This window comes from Lithobates pipiens, unplaced genomic scaffold (genome assembly GCF_037356315.1).
Source record: "Lithobates pipiens isolate NorthernLeopardFrog02 unplaced genomic scaffold, aLitPip1_a1.2 Scaffold_25, whole genome shotgun sequence".
NCBI lineage: Eukaryota > Metazoa > Chordata > Amphibia > Anura > Ranidae > Lithobates > Lithobates pipiens.
In genome coordinates this window covers 93,782,973-93,800,808 of record NW_027507787.1, presented here as the reverse complement: position 1 = coordinate 93,800,808, position 17,836 = coordinate 93,782,973, and the positions used below count along the sequence as shown (strand labels likewise).

Here is a 17,836-nt window from a genome sequence, read left to right as displayed (position 1 = left end):
GAACCAAAAAAGTTTATCTTGGTCTCATCAGACCACAGGACTTGGTTTCAGTCATCTATGTCCTTAATCTGCTTATCTTAAGAAAACTGTTTGCATGCTTTCTTGTGCATCATCTTTAGAAGAGGCTTCCTTCTGGGATGACAGCCATACAGACCAATTTGATGCAGTGTGCGGTGTATGGTCTGAGCACTCACAGGTGGACCCCCACCCCTTCAAACTCTGCAGCAATGCTGGCAGCACTCATACGTCCATTTCCCAAAAACAACCTGATGGATATGATGCTGAGCACATGCAATCAACTTCTTTGGTTGACCATGGCAAGGCCTGTTCTGAGTGGAGCCTTTCCTGTTAAGCCACTGTGTGGTCTTGGCCACCTTGCTGCAGCTCAGTTTCAGGGTCTTGGCAATCTTCTTATAGCCTAGGCCATCTTTATGTAGAGAAACAATTCTTTTTTTCAGATCCTCAGAGAATTGTTTGCCATGAGATGCCATGTTGAACTTCCAGTGGCCAATATGAGAGAGTGAGAGCGATAACACCAAATGTAACACACCTGCTCCCCATTCCCACCTGAGACCTTGTAACACTAATGAGTCACATGACACCGGGGAGGGAAAATAGCTAATTGGCCCCAATTTGGACATTTTCAACCAATGGAGGCCCTTATGAGCTGGTCCTGCAAACCAGATATGGCTTCAGAAAATTCCAACCTAGACACAAATGAACTGGTGTATTGTGTCCCTGAAACAATAGAAATGCCAGATAAGGGCAGGGATTCAGAGCTAAGCTGACCCCTAGTGGAGTCATTATGGGCACACTATGCAGAGGGTCTCCCCTACCTGAGAGAGCTCATCATCCTTCCCCCACCTCTCTGCCTGCGTAACACTGTGGCTGGCTAAGGGTTTATACGCCTATAACCCTAATATGGAATGGCCACTCCACAACATGTTTTCGCTCATCATCCTTCCCCCACCTCTCTACCTGCGTAACACTGCGGCTGGCTAAGGGTTAATACGCCTATAACCCCAATATGGGAATGGCCACTCCACGACATGTTTTCTAATACTTGCTGTGCTAGGGCCCTGCTGGGATTTTGCTAGAGCTCAGCTAGCATTTTTTTGGAGCCGCTGGTTGCTGTCATTGGTTGCTATCAGCGACACCCTGTGTTCTGCCTACAGACAGTGCCCATTCTACTGCTCCTGATCATACTCACATTCAGATATTGACGCTTAGAAAAAATCTTCCCGCAGTTCTCATATTCACACATTAGCAGCTCCGCCATTGTGTCCTTTCTGCAAATACAAAAGCTCTCTGTTACATTCTGATATAAGGGGAAAAAAGAAGACACCTGTGCAAGTTTTTTGAGTAATTCTTGTGGCTATCTGTATATCACACAACGTTGATCAAGTTCCATGATTAAAATATGCTGTTAGAAAATCACACACAGAAAGTGCATTTTCATCAAGCTGCCAGACCTGACTAATAGACTTGCCTTGAGAGATGGGAGAAGTGAAAGCTCAGTCAATGTGCTATGCTATTTAGGAGGAAGCAGAGCATGTATGGATAATAAGCAGATGTAGTCACTCCCATCAACATATAGAACTGCAAATTTTAAAATATGTGCAAAACTGTGTTCATTTTGTTAGGACGCTAAAAACTGTAAAAAGTGATTGCGGCATTGGAGTACAGGGGAGATTTGCAATGCAAGAAAGCTGCACCTCTGCCAAAGCCTTCTTTTTCTTTGAAGAAACTTCATTCCATGTGTACAATGAATACTATGACCCCTCCCCGCAACCCTGTTCCTCCATTCAAACATTTGTTAAACCACTTAAAGTGATTGTAAAGTATTTTTTTTCCCTATAAAAATAACAAACATGTTATACTTACCTGCTCTGTTACAGTGGATTTGCACAGGGCAGCCTGGATCCTCCTCTTCTTGAGTCCCTTTTTGGTGCTCCTGGCCCCTCCCTCCTGTTCAGTGCCCCCACACGAAGCAACTTGCTATGGGGGCACCATAGCTGAGTCACAGCTCCCTGTGTCCATTCAGACACAAAGCCCTGACCAGCCTCGCCCCCTTTCTCCCCTCATTGGCTAGCTGAATTCGATTGACAGCAGCGGGCGCCAATGGTGCCGCTGCTGTGTCCCAGCCAATCAGCAAGGAGAATCTCGAACGGCTGAGAAACTCATGGACATCGCTGGACAGAGAGGGACCTCAAGTAAGTATTGGGGGGCTGAGTGGGGCTGCTGCACACAGAAAGATTTTTATCTTAATGGATAGAATCCATCAAGATAAAAAAACATTCTGACTTTACAACCCCTTTAATTATACCCACTTATATATAAACACTATGATTAAGTCCTTCTGCAATGAAATGTGTTAGAGAGAAGGGTCAGGCAGATGCTATAATGTGTTATGCGCTATGTGTGTGGAATAAAGTTTATTGAAAAAAAAAAAGAAAAAGGATTTGGCAGATGCCCTTTTTTGCCTTGCAAACTAAAATTCCCTGATGGAGGAAGGAAATTGTACAGCCACAACACCCACAGTCAGTGTGGTGTAGCCACAAGCCCGTCTGGATTGGTACCATTTGCAATTTTCCTGGAAAGACCAGACAGAGCTGGATTAACACTAAACCACTCATGGACAGCCACCAAAGCACACAGCATTTCCCTTCCAGAACCTCTTACAGATCATTCTGTAGCAAGATTGGAAGCCAAGGAGCCCCTCAGGTCAACTCTCGGATGATGGCTGAGACTCCATTATCAATACTTGTCAGAAGTTTTAGCACGCCAAGTTCTGGGACACCTGCAACTACCGCTGTATTAAAATGATGCCAAGGGTGCCAACACCTTCTGTCCTTTTAAAATGAAAGCATTTGTAAAGTGAGCAAAGAAACATAAGAAGTCAGATCGAATCTGTGGCTAGTATTTTTGCCTTGATTCAGCGGGGCCCTGGGTTCAATTTCCATACAGCAAAGAAAAAATGACAGCTCATCAGTTCAATTTATAACTAACAAACGGAAAGGTGTACATGGGCAGAGCCGTACATTATCCAATGCAAAAAATGTCCCCAGGATACTCTCCACCCTCACCCACTGATGCCTTGCCAGCATTTTATTTTACATTTGCATAGAACACAAAATGGCTAAAAGCCTGTTTTTTCTTTTTTTTTTTACTGTCTGTGTTCTTACCTTAGAGGCATACAATTTATATGCTGTCTGCGTCCCGTTGGAGAGAACTAACTTTACTTCTTATCCCATACACACAACAGGAAGCAAGAGGAAATCCCCCAATTTAGGGAGAACCCATTTTTAGACAGTATTCAACAGAACAAGCTTCTCTACTGGAAGATTTCCAGTCCCAGTGACTCAGAACTTAGTATTTTCCTTATATTCAAAAATGTTGGGGAAAACCCAAATGGAGAGGAGACAGGATTTTTACGGTGTAATATTATAAATTTTCAGAAAAGAAATAAAAAAATAAAATAAAAAAGTAAATTTATTTTATTTTCAATTTAATAAAAAAGCAACATTGCTAAATATACAGAAATGTTACATATAATAACCGGTCTGAGTAACAGTTGGGTTAAGGTGCTTGTAATCGATTATCCCGACATGTTTCGCAATAGCTTCCTCAGGGGATATACAAGCTGATGCAACCTTATCTGGTGCAACCTTATCCGCAATGATCTGGATAAAATACGGGGGCGTCTCTCAGAATCTGAACACCGGATCTCGGAGGTGGAGGATCGAACGGGACAACATGCCGACCAACTCACCGACATACACAACACGATTAAAGCTTTAGTGGCGAAGTCAGATGATGCCGAAAACCGAATGCGTCGTAACAATGTTCGGGTCCTGGGCCTTCCTGAAGGATCGGAGGGAGACCACCCGGCAGACTTTGCAGAAACCTTCTTCAAAGATCTACTTGGTCTGACCGATATCCCCCCTACGTATGTGGCAGAACGTGCTCATCGGGTTCCGATGGGTCGACCTATCTCGGGTGCACCCCCACGTGCCTTCCTGGTACGTTTCCTCAACTACCGTGATTGAGATTGTATACTCGCTGAGGCCAGGAAGCACCCGAATCTGCAATATGGTAATGCACGCATCATGCTGTTCCCCGATTTCTCCCCGGATCTACAGAGAAAACGTCAGACCTTCACTGATGTTCGGCGCAGACTACGAGACCGCAACATTAAATATGGAATGCTCTATCCTAGTCGCCTGCGGGTCCAGCATGAGGGCACTGTCAAATTTTTCGACACGCCGGCCGAGGCGGATGCCTGGCTTACTGGGCTGCGCTGAGGTGGCGTGCATTACTCCATCGTGGGGGCCCGGGGGTCGACCGGGGCTCACTGGGGGAAGGCAATGAACATGAACGGAAACTCTGAACTCTTATGTTATTTCAGGCCCAAGTATCGGCCCATCATCCTTACATGTCTGCGAACTCCTATGTTGAGCGAGCTATCCACACGGAACTTTACAAGATAAGTTGTTACTCCCCCCCCCCTTTCTGGCTTGTCTCGGTGACGATTGTAGCTGTGCCTGGGATATACCTCTCCATCCCGGCTGGAATACACCGTGGAAGCTATATTCCCCCCTTGTTTTGGGGGGGTTTTGTTTTTTGTTTTCTGTTCCCCCCTTTTTTTTTTTTTTTTTTTTTTAAGACGCACTCGAGGTACTCGGGTTAGCATGGAGTGTTGTTGCTAACCTGCAGCGGACTGCCCCCCTGGAGGACTTCTACACGTTCTTACACGCGGCATTGCACTGTTGCCGTGCACTGTTTAAGGGGTTAAATTGTTATTTTTTGGGTATAGGCCCGATCTGATCGCTCCCCAGTTTCCAGGGATGCCACCAGATACGGGCAGGGCTGACCCCTGGCGGTCACCAAGGGTACTTTTGTTTTTAGTCTATGTATTTACTTTTTTGTTTGTATGGTTAATGTTTGGTCATGACTCTTCCTACAATGGGCTCTCTGGGTCTAGGCAGCTCTTGGTACACGATATTAACACCCATGAGCGTCTCCTTGACATAATAACGGAACCATCTGATGGCCACACGTGACATGTCCTCTTTTAATATCCTATCCTGGAATGTCTGGGGGCTCAATTCTAAATTTAAAAGAGCAGTTCTATTTAAATATCTTAAATTGCACTCCCCCCATGTGATACTGCTCCAGGAGACGCACCTCATGGACAGCAAACTGTTGGCACTAAAGAAGCCGTGGATCCAGAGAGCCTTTCATGCCTCCTATTCTACCTATGCCAGGGGGGTCTCGGTGCTGATCAGCAAATCCTTTCCCTGTGCAGTGGAGCAGATTCACACCGACCCTCAGGGCACATACGTGATAGTAGTTTTCACAGTTTGGGGTACAAGATATATTGTGGTAAATGTATACCTGCCTCCTCCCTTTTCAGCATCCACCTTATACACTATCCTGGAAAAGGTTACCCCATACTGCCCCGCTAGGCTGCTACTTATGGGCGATTTTAACGCTATTCTAGCCCCAGACTTAGACAGGCCGGTCCCCCCCAAACAATGCTCCTCAGACCTACCCAATTGGGCGCAGGCCATGGGAGTGACAGAGGTCTGGAGGTGGAAACACCCAATCGACTAGGGCCTACTCCTGCTTTTCCACCACCTATAAAACGTCCTCACGCATCGACTTAGCTTTTGCCAATCCAGCCATGCTATCAGACGTGCTAGACGCCACGTACTTGCCCAGCGGGCTGTCGGACCACTGCCCCCTCCTCCTTAATGTCCGCTCCCCCACTTCCCGAACCTCAGCCCTTTGGCACCTGGGAACCCACTGGCTCTCCCACGCCGATTTGACCACCACTATCCCGCCCCACCTTGCCGAATACTGGCAAATTAATGCAGGGTCCTCCTCCCCAGAGGTTACTTGGGACGCATTCAAGGCCTTCAGTAGAGGTCATTATATCTCCTCCATAGCTGGGATCTGTAGAGAGCAAGCCGCCACCATGACTGAGCTACAGAGCAAGGTAGATACCCAGACTGAGGCCTACACAGCTGACCCCACCGACTCTAGTTTTGAAGCCCTTAATGCGGCGAAACGAGAATTACACCTCCACCTCACAGAACTTACCAGACTTGATCTTTACCGCAACAAGCAAAGATTTTTCGAGCAGGGGGACCGGAACGGTCGCCTCCTGGCAATGTTAGCTCAACACGACCTGCCCCTGACGGTGATACCTAGTGTGGTGTCCCCTTCGGGTGAATCGGTCTCCTCTCTCCCAGACATATTGGATGCATTTCGGCAATACTATGGTTCCCTTTATACCTCCGTACTGCCCTCGGATCTCAGGCCACAGGACCTGGCGCCTGGCGCCTTGGCTGGACCCCCTGGCACTCGGCTGGCTCTCGGACGCCGAGAGAGAAAATTTGGTGAGGCCCATTACCCCAGAGGAGGTACAGAGGGCCATTTGCTCCTTTCCTGCAGGAAAATCCCCGGGTCCAGATGGTCTCCCTATGGAGTTCTACAAAACCTATGGGGCCCTTCTTGCCCCCCAGCTGGCCCAGCTCTATACTCACTGTCTGGCGGAGGGCACCCTTCCCACCTCCATGAGCCATGCACACATAATACTAATCCACAAAGCCCCTAAGGACCCCACATCCTGCGCCTCATATAGGCCTATCGCCCTCCTAAATGCAGACTTCAAAATCCTTACCAAATTGCTCACTACGAGACTACAGCCCCTACTGCCGTCTGTGATAGAGACGGACCAGACCGGTTTTATGCCTAATAGAGCCACTGACATCAACTTAAGACGCCTGTTTACCAACATCCATGCACAACACCTCAATGAGGGTTCCCGGGTGGTGGCCTCCCTGGACATAGAGAAGGTCTTTGACACTGTGGAGTGGCCTTTTCTGTGGGAGGTCCTCCGCAGAATGGGGTTCCCCTTGGTATTTATTACGTGGTTACAGACGCTCTACAAGCACCCCACGTCAGCCATTAAGCTGGGGGGGGGGGGTCTCTCACGGTCCTTCCCTCTGTCCAGGGGCACGAGACAGGGCTGCCCTCTTTCTCCGGCCCTGTTCGCCATCGCAATGGAACCCCTGGCGGAGGCCTTACGTTTCTCCCTGCACATTAGGGGCCTGCGTGTTGGCTGGCTGGAGGAGAGGGTCGCCCTGTATGCGGACGACCTCCTTCTTTTCCTTAACGACGCGGACTCCTCCCTCAGAGGGGCATTACAAATTCTGAACTCATTCTCCACGATCACGGGCCTTAAGGTTAACTGGTCAAAGTCACTTCTGTTCCCTTCTGTTCCCTATAGACCCAGCAGCCCGCGACACCGCCCCCCCCCCCCCCGATATACCCCTACAGTGGGTGGAGAGCTTCAAGTACCTTGGGGTGGTGGTCTCGAGGCAGGCCTCGGACTTCTTACCCCTGAATCTATCCCCAGTGGTTCAGGAGACACTGACTGAAGGCATGGGAATCTCTGAAGGCATGGGAATCTCTACCCCTATCATTGCTAGGGCGGATAAACCTGATAAAAATGAAAATCCTGCCCAAATTTATCTACCTACTTTGCCAATCTCCACAATGGATTCCTAAATCATTTTTCTCCCGACTGCATAGCCTCTTTACCTCCTTTATCTGGGGAAACCAGTCCCCCAGGTATGGATGGTCAACACTTACGCGTCCGTCCTCCCAGGGAGGACTGGCGTGCCCTGACCTGTACAAATATTTTTTAGCCACCCAGCTGGTTACTGCGGCTTGGTGGCTCACTCCTGATAGGACAAACCCTGCCACCTTGGTTGAGGCGGCGGTGGTGAAGTCACTGGAAGCGCTGAAATTTTTACTGTATCGTGGCCCAAAAGCCCCATACCCGCTGACCCCCTCCATGCGCACCACGTTACGTGCATGGGGGGCAGGACTTAAACTTGAAAAATACCCTACCAATGCACTTTCTCCAGCTGCCCCCTTGTGGTTGAACCCCACTCTGGAGCAGTTTTACAAACTACCTGAACCCCATGCTTGGACTTCAACGTTAAAACAGCAGACCAAATAATTTCCGACCAATTGCTGGCTCCATTCCCCAAGTTGATTTCTGACTTCAACGTCCCGCAGAGCTATTTTTTTCGATATCTACAACTCTCCCATGCCTTCAGATGCCAGTTCTCCAGGTCTCCCCCCCAGGTTGTCCAGTCCACACTGGAGGACCTCCTCACGTCCAGATGTGAAAATAAGCCCACCTCGAAACTTTACTCCCATTTGATAACGACCTCCCTCCCTACCTTGGGAAAACTCAGAGACAAATGGGTGCGCGACATTCCCACCTTTGATAATGATGATTGGGATGACATGTGGGACTTCCCTTTCAGATCCCTGTTCTCCCTGAGAGACCGGCTAATACAGTTTAAGATGGTCCACCGAGCATATTTCACCCCATATAGACTGCACAAAATGAACCCCGCCTCCCCCCCGGGGTGTTGGCGTTGTGGGACAATACCGGGGGACTTCACTCATATTTTTTGGACCTGCCCAGCCATTGTCGACTATTGGAAGGAGATACTAAGGGTCATTACACAGGTCACCTCCATATCGCTCCAGCCCTCCATAGAAATTTGCATACTGGGCCTGATAGATCATATAATTCCCACTGTGGCGCGACGCACCCTGGTTGGGCTTCTTCTCTTCTACGCCCGCAAGGCCATAGCCCTCAGCTGGCGTAAGCCAACTCCTCCTCCTCTCTCCCTGTGGAAAAAATTGGTCAATGGCAGCCTGCCTCTTTACAAAGACTGCTATGTTAATAGGGGTTGCCCGCAAAAATGACAAGGTCTGGTCCAGCTGGCTGGCTAATGCCTCCACAGCCTCTGACCCGCAGCCTACTTAACAAGTTACCTTCTGCTAGTAAACAGGAAACTGCACCAGTGAAAATGTCGTATATCTGAGTAGCATGTTTTAGCTCCAAGTTGTCCTGCTGCACATGGAGTCAGCTATCCGTGGCCAATGAGGTGCCTTAGACTCTCCGTCATAATCTGTATGTACCAAACTGTCTTGTATTACAATACTGTATACGCCACGCCTGTAAGTCTAGTCGTGACCAATGTATGTGTTCTTTTTTGTTTGTTAGTTTGCTTGCTGTTTGTTTACTACCTAAATCTCAATAAAAAGATTTGCAAAAAAAAAAAAAAAAAGAAAATAAAATAAATGTACTTTTAAATTTTTTTTACATTTCTTTTCTGAAAATTTATAATATTGCACCGTAAAAATCCCGTCTCCTCTCCATTTGGGATTTCCCAAAAAATCTTTAATATTTCTAACTGGGATGAGGTGCCATATTTTTTAGGTGTTCATGGAAGCTGGAATCAAATTTTAAAAAATTTGTATTTTCCTTGTTTTCACTCTACCAAGACACAAAGAGGGTAACTCTTGTTAACTCGTGAAGGAGGAAACATAACAAGCTCAGTTTTAGAAAGATTGAGTTTGAGGAAGTGGTGTGACATCCATACTGAGATCTGTGAGGAGATCGAGGGGGTGAGTTGAGGTTCGGTATACCGCAAAAAATATTATTGGGAATCGAGTGTATCAAATTGCCAACGTCCCATATATACAGGAAAAGGACATGCATCGGAATGCAATAGGGGCAGCTCCCTTGGTCTTTTAAGGCAGAAAAAATAAATATATTGGAAGAGGTAGATAAAAAGCAATACAGTGCCACTTTTATTGAGTGCACAATATAGTAAAAAATTTAACCAAAGCCATATAGGCAATTATACTAAACTATACAAGTGAAACAAATTGTACATGTACATGAATGTCAAACCCAAGAAAGCAATTATATCTAGGTACTGCCAGAGTCAGAGTCCATTTACACAGGGGCGACTTTGGATCTGACTTGAAGTCGCCCCAAGACGCGTGACATGATAAAATCAATGTAAGTGAATGAGAGCCGTCTTAATGTACACTACTGAAGTCGCTCCGACTTCAGAAAGGGTTCCTGCACTACTTCAATCTGACTTCTAGGCGACTGGTACCCATTGATTTCAATGGAAGTCGCCTCCAAGTTGGATCCCGTCTTAACTGAAGCAACTTTCCAGGAAGTAAAAATAGTTTTCTAGGCAAACCCCCCCCCACAGAGCTGATTATTATGTGATTGGCCATTGGCAAAGTCCCGTGTCCTGGAGGCAATTTCAAGTTGCATTATAAGTTGCCCCAAGTCGCGCTGTCATTCATAGTCAAGTCACGTCCAAGTTGCCTCCCAAAGTTGCGCCTGAAGTTTTGTTGCACTCTCAAGCTGTGGTCAGTTCATTGAAATTTCTTGCATGTGTCCCAACATATTTCGGAATTTATTGGTATATATTCCTTCATCGGGGGAGATTTACCTTTTGGTTGACTTTTATTCTTATACACAGAAAGAGACACAGAACAGACTAATAATAAAAGCAATGAGAAAACTCATAATGGCTGGAATGTTCCACATGGAGAGAGAAGCGGTAGTGCTGAGCACTGCTGCTGTGATAAGACTGTCTGAACCAGTTTGTTGAAAGACATTACTACCTTTCTTGCTGGTGCAGCCATCAGGGCGCTTCTTGTGGATATCTGCTGATGGCTTATCCAGGGACTCACGCTTGTCCACCTGCTCTCTCTGTGTGGAACCTTATAGCCATTATTTGTTTTCTAACTGCTTGTATTAGCCCTTGTACACACGGTCGGACATTCCGACAACCAAATCCGTTGGATTTTGTCCGAAACTGTTGCATACACATGGTCGGACAAAGTTGTCGGAAAATTCGATCGTTCAGAATGTGATGACGTTATTTCGTTACGACGGGACTACATTCAGGCTAGTAGCCAATAGCTTTGATGTAGGAATTTGATCTGAGCATGCGTGTCCGATCGGAATTCTCTACACATGATCGGAGTATGTCCAATCGGAGCATTTTGTCGGAAAATTTTACCAACAAGTTGGAAAACTTGGTCCGTCGGATACTCCGATGGAAACAGTCTGATGGAGACCACACACAGTCGGAATATCCGACAAAATGGTCCGATCAGACACATTCCGTTGGAATCTCTGACCGTGTGTACAAGAATAAAAGTCACACAATCTGGAGTTATCTTCAAAGCACTCCCCCCACATTTCCCTATCTAGAGAAGGTATGTTCACACTACACCACTTCCATAATTTTTCTATCTTAGGAGATTCTACACTTTATAATGCTAGTTAAAGTGTCGAAAGGGGTTTAGAGAGCTGCTCTTGGGAGAGAAGATCCTCAGTCTCCATGGTGAGAGAGCCAGCAAACTGTGATTGAGCTGCGTGACGCAACTAGCAGTAGAGGAAGTGCATCCAATGGGGTAAACTATACCTAAGAGAGAGGTCTTGGAACAACAACAGGGCACCCCTTGGCATAATATCGCGTAATGTCTTGATTCAACTTACAAATTCTTAGGTGTGATGGCTGCATTTTATTTCTTTTTTTAGGGTTTTGTGCTTCTATTTTCATCTGGTGATCCAGCCAGAAAGTTTGTTGTTTTTCAAAGGCACAAATTCTCCAGCAGAATATAGCAATTTACATGGATGAGACAAACCATTTACTAGTGGCAGGGGTGTTTAACCACTTCAATACCGGGCACTTTCCCCCCTTCCTGCCAAGGACAATTTTCAGCTTTCAGTGCTGTCGCACTTTGAGGCTCGGCCCACACTGGATGCCGATGCGGCTCCCAGCAGGGCTAAATTCCGACCTGAAAGGGACCAAAAGACGCAGAGGGCTCCTGTGCAAATTCAAACTGGAGCCACATCAGAGATATGTGGACTGGCTTCATAGAGATCCGGTTACATCCTCCTGCAATTGCGAATTAGCTGGGATCGCACATCCAATTCGCAATAGTGTGAACCCAGCTTCAATGACAATTGCGCAGTCATGCAACACTGTATCCAAACTACATTTTTATAATTTTCTTCATACAAATAGAGCTTTCTTTTGGTGGTATTTGATCATCACTGGGGTTTTTATTTTTTGCTAAACAAACTAAAACGACAAAACGACATTTAAAAAAAAAAATGTTTTTTTTTTTTTTTTTTTTTAAACTTTGTTTTCTCCTACACTGATGGGCACTGATGAGGCGACACTGATGAGTGGCACTGATGAGAAGGGACTGATATGTAGAATTGATGGGCACTGATATGCAGCACTGATGGGCAATGATAGGTGCCACTGATGGCCACTGATAGGTGGCACTGACGGACACTAATAGATGGCACTGATCGTCACTGTGATGGGCACTGACAGGCGTTTTCGATGAGGCACTGACTGGCAGCTGATGGGGCTGTGCTTCTAAAAAATTTGCTGATTATAAGCACAGACCCCCCCCCCCTCTGACAGGGAGAGCCGCTATTGGCTCTCCCTGTCAGTGTGAACCGAGGAAAGTTGTTTACCGCCACTTCCTGGTTCACGCTGTGATCAGCTGTGATTGGTCCCAGCTGATCACATGGTAAGGAGCCGCCATCAGAGTGACACACAGCACCACTGCCCGCCGCACTGCGCGCCGGCATGTTGACCTGCTGGACGTCATATGATGCCCAGCCAGAATAACTGAACCATTGCCCTGCCATCATTCTGCTTTAGGCTGGGCGGGAAGTGGTTAAAATTATCAGCTTTTATTTATTCATATAAAACCTTTTTACCAAAAGGAAAATATGTTTGCTGTAACCGATTATAACGTATTAGCTGGAGTTTGGCTTAAATTTGTTAGTGCATCTAAATCTGCTAATACATTTAACTCTACCCTCCCGCCAGACAATGTTGCTGTCTGCTGTGCCTTCTGTGCTAATTTCCCCAGAGATGTGTCTCACTAATATAGGAGGTGTGTTACTGGCCAGATCACCAGGTGGAAACATCTAATGATTGGTAAGCTACAATATAATACACTTTTGGTTTTGGGTTTAATACCACTTAAAAGAGCAGTTTTAGGCATCAAGTGAGACCATTCAGTCAACTTATAATGTGTTATCCAGTGAACACTGCAAGAGTGCTAAAATCATAAAGTTCACCCAACTTACAGTACCCTAAAGCAGAACACCCGTTTTATATTATAGAACCACATTACCTTTATTAAATGAACTATTGAACTAGATGGACTAGTGTCTTTTTTCAACGTTTTCAACTATGTAATTAAAGGAGAAGATCACCTTTAATAACTTATTACACCCGTATTTAGAGTGTAAAATGTAACCTGTTACTATGGACAAGTACCTGCACGCCCTGATCCAAGTAATGATCCAGCACATCATGTATAGCCAGGAACCAGTATGTAAATGTACAGGGAAACCCTTTTTTACCTTGTGCATGTCACTGGTCCTGTTCAGGGTCCAGGCTTTGCCTGTCATGGTAGGCATACCCAAGAAGAGGTCTTCAGGGGTTGGGTCCCATAGAAATGGAGCACAGTCCCGGACCTATGTACAGTATATATCATCCTATGGCTAGCTAACTCGATCCACCACATGCCAAGGTAAGTGGCAAATGCAGATACAATGCCCAAAGCAAACATTATAGCCATGGCGTTTGGGTATGGATCCCAAGGTATACATCAATGGTAACAGATCCAGAAACTTCTAGTAAAAAAGCATAAAGCAATAAGCAGCCGGATCTTGATACAAATGCCAAAAAGGAAAGGAAAACTGGTGAAAAATAGAAAAGAAATCATCTAGCAAAAAGTTGGAGCCTGGATGGGGTTATATTAAATTCTGAAATTGTGCCTCTTCAAAGGTAAACTTCAAACCAAGCAATTAAATACAGTATGTAAACATACACAGTAGCGATCTAAAAATTTTAAGTATTGAACACACACTTATATCTACTAAGTGATTGTTAAAGGAATAATAATTGGATAAATGCAATACTGATCACTTGCCTGATCCTCTTTTTACTTATCTGAGACAATTCTTCGTCCACATCAGGCTTGAGTCTGTAAAGAACACAAAGCTAAAATTATTAATGAACTCAGGGCAGGGCATTGACACGAAATGTGTGAGGGCACCCAGTACTGGGTATGCATTGCAGTGGCTCTGCCGCTGCAAAGTTTATGATTAACTGGATGTAGTCAGTGACTTCAAAAGCTTTTCTATTGAAAAGAGGGATTTGGACTTACCTCTAAAATTCCATATTGTGAGCTACAGTATAGGACACAGTCAACTTATTCATGATTGGCTACTGGCAAACTTATGAGGACACGCCCCCTCAAGGCACCTCTCCTAAAACACTACCTTATTCCGTAAGTCCCCAGTTTTGTAGCAAGCAATGCAGAGTAACAAGGAGAGTTAGGGAGGGTGGTCTGTGTCCCATACTGTACTGCAAGATATGGAATTGACAGCTAACTAGAGCATTAGAGGCCAGAGCTAGAAAAAAACCCTAGTCCAGGATACAAACAGGAGTAACTCGTTGTACCTGGAGACTAGGATACCCACATTCGGAGTCTCATATTTTTTGCATATCAGAGTACACACAGTGGAAAATAGAGAACATTCCCCTTGGTCCAGATGTTGTCATAATCTGCCTGTTAATTGTCCACTCATGGGATGTGGATTGCAGAAATGAATGTACAGTAATTTTCTGTTGAGGAGAGAAACTTGCTTCCTTCAAGGCAGCCAGGTTCCTCTTGATTGATATATGCTATTGTGGTAACATTGTCTGACTACACTACACTTGGACTGGGTATCCTTTCAGAAAGGGGGTTCCTGTTCTGGAGGGACAGTTTTAAGCTCCAAAATGTTGATGTGAGGTTTGGCCTCCACCCATGTTCCTTCAACCGTCAAGGATTGGACGACTCCTTCCCAACCTGACATACTTGCATGTGTTGTAAGAACCTTCCAATTGTAAGGGAGGAAGGATTTTCCCACTGTCAGAGTTGGTTATCCACCATGACAAGGGATTTTTTGTTGTTGGGGGTAGAAGCATGGGTAGATTCAGGGAAAAAGCTTGCTTTTTGCATGCTGACAGAATGTTTAGATGGTGAGTTCTTGAATGGAATTGTGCAAAGGAGTCAGCCATTAGGCCCATAAATCACATGGCGAACATAACTATGGGGTTGCTTTTGGATCTCAGTTGAGCATGAACTCTGATGCCGCGTACACACGGTCGGAATTTCGGCCAGCAAAAGACCAATGAGAGCCTTTCATCAGAAAATGCGACCATGTGTATGCTTCATCTGAATTTTTCTGGCCGAATTTCTGCCAGCAAAAGATTGAGAGCAGGTTCTCAATTTTCCAGAGGGAAAAAGTTTCTATCGGAAATTCCGATTGTGTGTATGCAACTCCGACACGCAAAATCGCACGCATGCTCAGATTCAACTACAAGACGGAAGCTATTGTCTATTGGCTATTGAACTTCCTTTTTCTAGGCCAGTTGCACGTGCTGTAAGTCACCACGTTCTTGACAGTCGGAATTTGGTGTGACCGTGTGTATGCACAGCTTGAGCGAAATCCCATCGGAATTCTGTCGGGGAAACCATCAGAGCTTTTTCCGACCAAAATTCCGATCGTGTGTACGTGGAATTAGAGAAAGATTTTTCTTTTCTGGAAGAAAGATCTTTGCCTGAGACTTATCTAGATTTATACCCAGATGCTCTAGGCACGTGGAATGCTGGAGCGCAGATTTTTTTAAGTCGATCACCCAGCCAAAGGCCAGAAGCAGTTGAATTGTCTTTTAGCCCTTGTACACACGGTTGGATATTCCAATGGACAATGTCCAATAGGACCGTGTTGTCGGATAATCCGACCGTGTGTTGGTCTCCATCGGATTGCTTCCGTCTGATTGCTTCCGGCGGACCAAGTTTTCCAACTTGTCTATAAAATTTTCAGACAACATGCTCCGATCGGACATAGTCCTATCATGTGTAGCCTACTCCGACGGACAAGGTGCCACGCATGCTTACAATCAAATTCGGACACGGAAGCGCTCGCTCAGGTAAAACTACCGCTCGTAATCGATATAGCACATTCGTCACGCTGCAATGTTAAAAATTCTTTCATGCAGCGCATTCTCTTGTTCTTTACAATGCTGCAAGAATGAACTTGTTTTGATGCTCATATTCACACACACTTCTCGCGAATGTATTTCTTTAGTCTTTTTACTCATTTCAGCAATACAATATTTTAAATCGTCACATCTACACAATCTTTTTTGGTTGTTTTTTTTTTTTTTTTGTGGTTGGTTTTTTTAATCAACATCTCCTTTTTTGACAGTTTGCTCATCTTTGCATTTTTTGTGTGTGTTTTGTGTGTCAACTTACCACAACACCATTATTATCTTTTTTGAATGAATGAATGAATGAAATACTTGTATAGCGCACAATGCGAACTGAATCACCTCTAGGTGCTGTGGCGAGCTTTGATCACCTGCTAAAAGAGGAAGGTCTTGAGTTTTTTACTAAAAGCCAGGTAATTTGCTTCCAGGCGGATGTTGATTGGTAGAGCATTCCATAGCCGAGGACCTTGGACAGCGAATCTCCGATCCCCCTTGGATTTATACCGGGCTTTGGGCAAGAGGAGGAGGTTTTTGTTGGCTGATCGAAGACTGCGGTTTGGTGTGTAATGATTTATTTTCTCTATTAGGTATTGCGGAGCTTCTCTATGCACGCATTTGTGGGTGAGGCAAAGGGTCTTGAACGTGATCCGATTTTTTATGGTTAGCCAATGTAAGCTCCTCAGCGAAGGAGAAATGGATTCCCAGTTTTTTTTTCCTGTTATCAGCCTTGCCGCCGTGTTTTGGATCAGTTGTAATCGCGCAAGTTGATATTGTGGTAATCCTATGTAAAGCGAGTTTGCGTAGTCCAGTCGTGAATTAATGATTGTTCCAACTACCACTGCTTTGTCATTCTTTGGGATAAAAGGGATGAGTCTGCAAAGCATGTGCAGCAGATGGTGAGATCCACTGACTACTGCTCCTATTTGCGCATCCATTGACATTTGTGCGTCTAAAATAACCCCGAGACTCTTGGCTTTGGTCTTTGGTCTTTTTTGTATTTTGTTTTCCTTTTTTAATCTACAGGAGGTTGTTTGGTGTTGGTGCCCCTTGTTATTCAATTCACTTTGTATTTTTGAAATGTACCTGCCTACTCACAAATAAACTGTCCTTTTTGAAGTAAAACACATACGCAAGTATTTCTTCAAACAAAAAAAACCTTTATTTAGGTGTCAAACAACTAAAGAGGGAGGCAGCGCTGGAGAAACTTGTCAATTTGGCGAAGCCTTTGGCCCCCAAGGCTGACATGAACTAATTCGAAAATGCTAAATTGGTGGCCTGAGGAGTACATATCTCTGGGAGAGAAGTCTGGTCCAGAAGTCCTAGAGATCAGGAAGAGCAGATGCCATCTATGTCCCCAGGATGTGGTTCTACAAGAGGCTGCATCTTCTGTCAGACCAGACTGAACCCAGGCCATCACTCTCTCGTCTTCCTTGGGCACTTCCCTCCAGGCTTACTTCCAGGCTGTGGCTCGGCTCCTGTAGTTGGGGCAGGAGGAGGGCGATGGTCGACCTCCCGGCTGCCACTTGCCACAGCCTCCCCCCGACTGAGGTTTTCCTTTGTATGAAAATGGGACATAGTTTTAGTTTTTTGCTCATCAATCACACCATTTTGTGCTCATGACTGTTGCAAATTGAATGTTATCAAATAGAACAGACTATCATTCTGAGCCCAGCATTTTTCATTCTTGGTCACTACTGTCTATTAAGATGTAAACCACTTTGTTAAATCACAACTTACTGATCAATAATAACATCTAGTTAACATCATTAAATGTACGACAAGAAATATGTCCAACAATGCAATACCTGTCTCAAGCTGGGCCCCTCCACATGTTGCTGCCTGGA

At 45.4% G+C, this 17,836-nt stretch overlaps 1 protein-coding gene across 1 annotated transcript in view; it reads right to left on the bottom strand.

The window, feature by feature from the left end:
* Positions 1-17,836, bottom strand: part of LOC143930410 (zinc finger protein 692-like) — a 111,151-nt gene that overhangs the window by 34,187 nt on the left and 59,128 nt on the right. Inside the window, exons 8-9 of the mRNA XM_077454714.1 lie at positions 13,878-13,935; positions 1,211-1,285 (exon numbers count right to left, since the gene is read on the bottom strand). Coding sequence (XP_077310840.1) covers positions 1,211-1,285; positions 13,878-13,935 — 133 coding nt within the window. The remainder of the gene's footprint in view (positions 1-1,210; positions 1,286-13,877; positions 13,936-17,836) is intronic.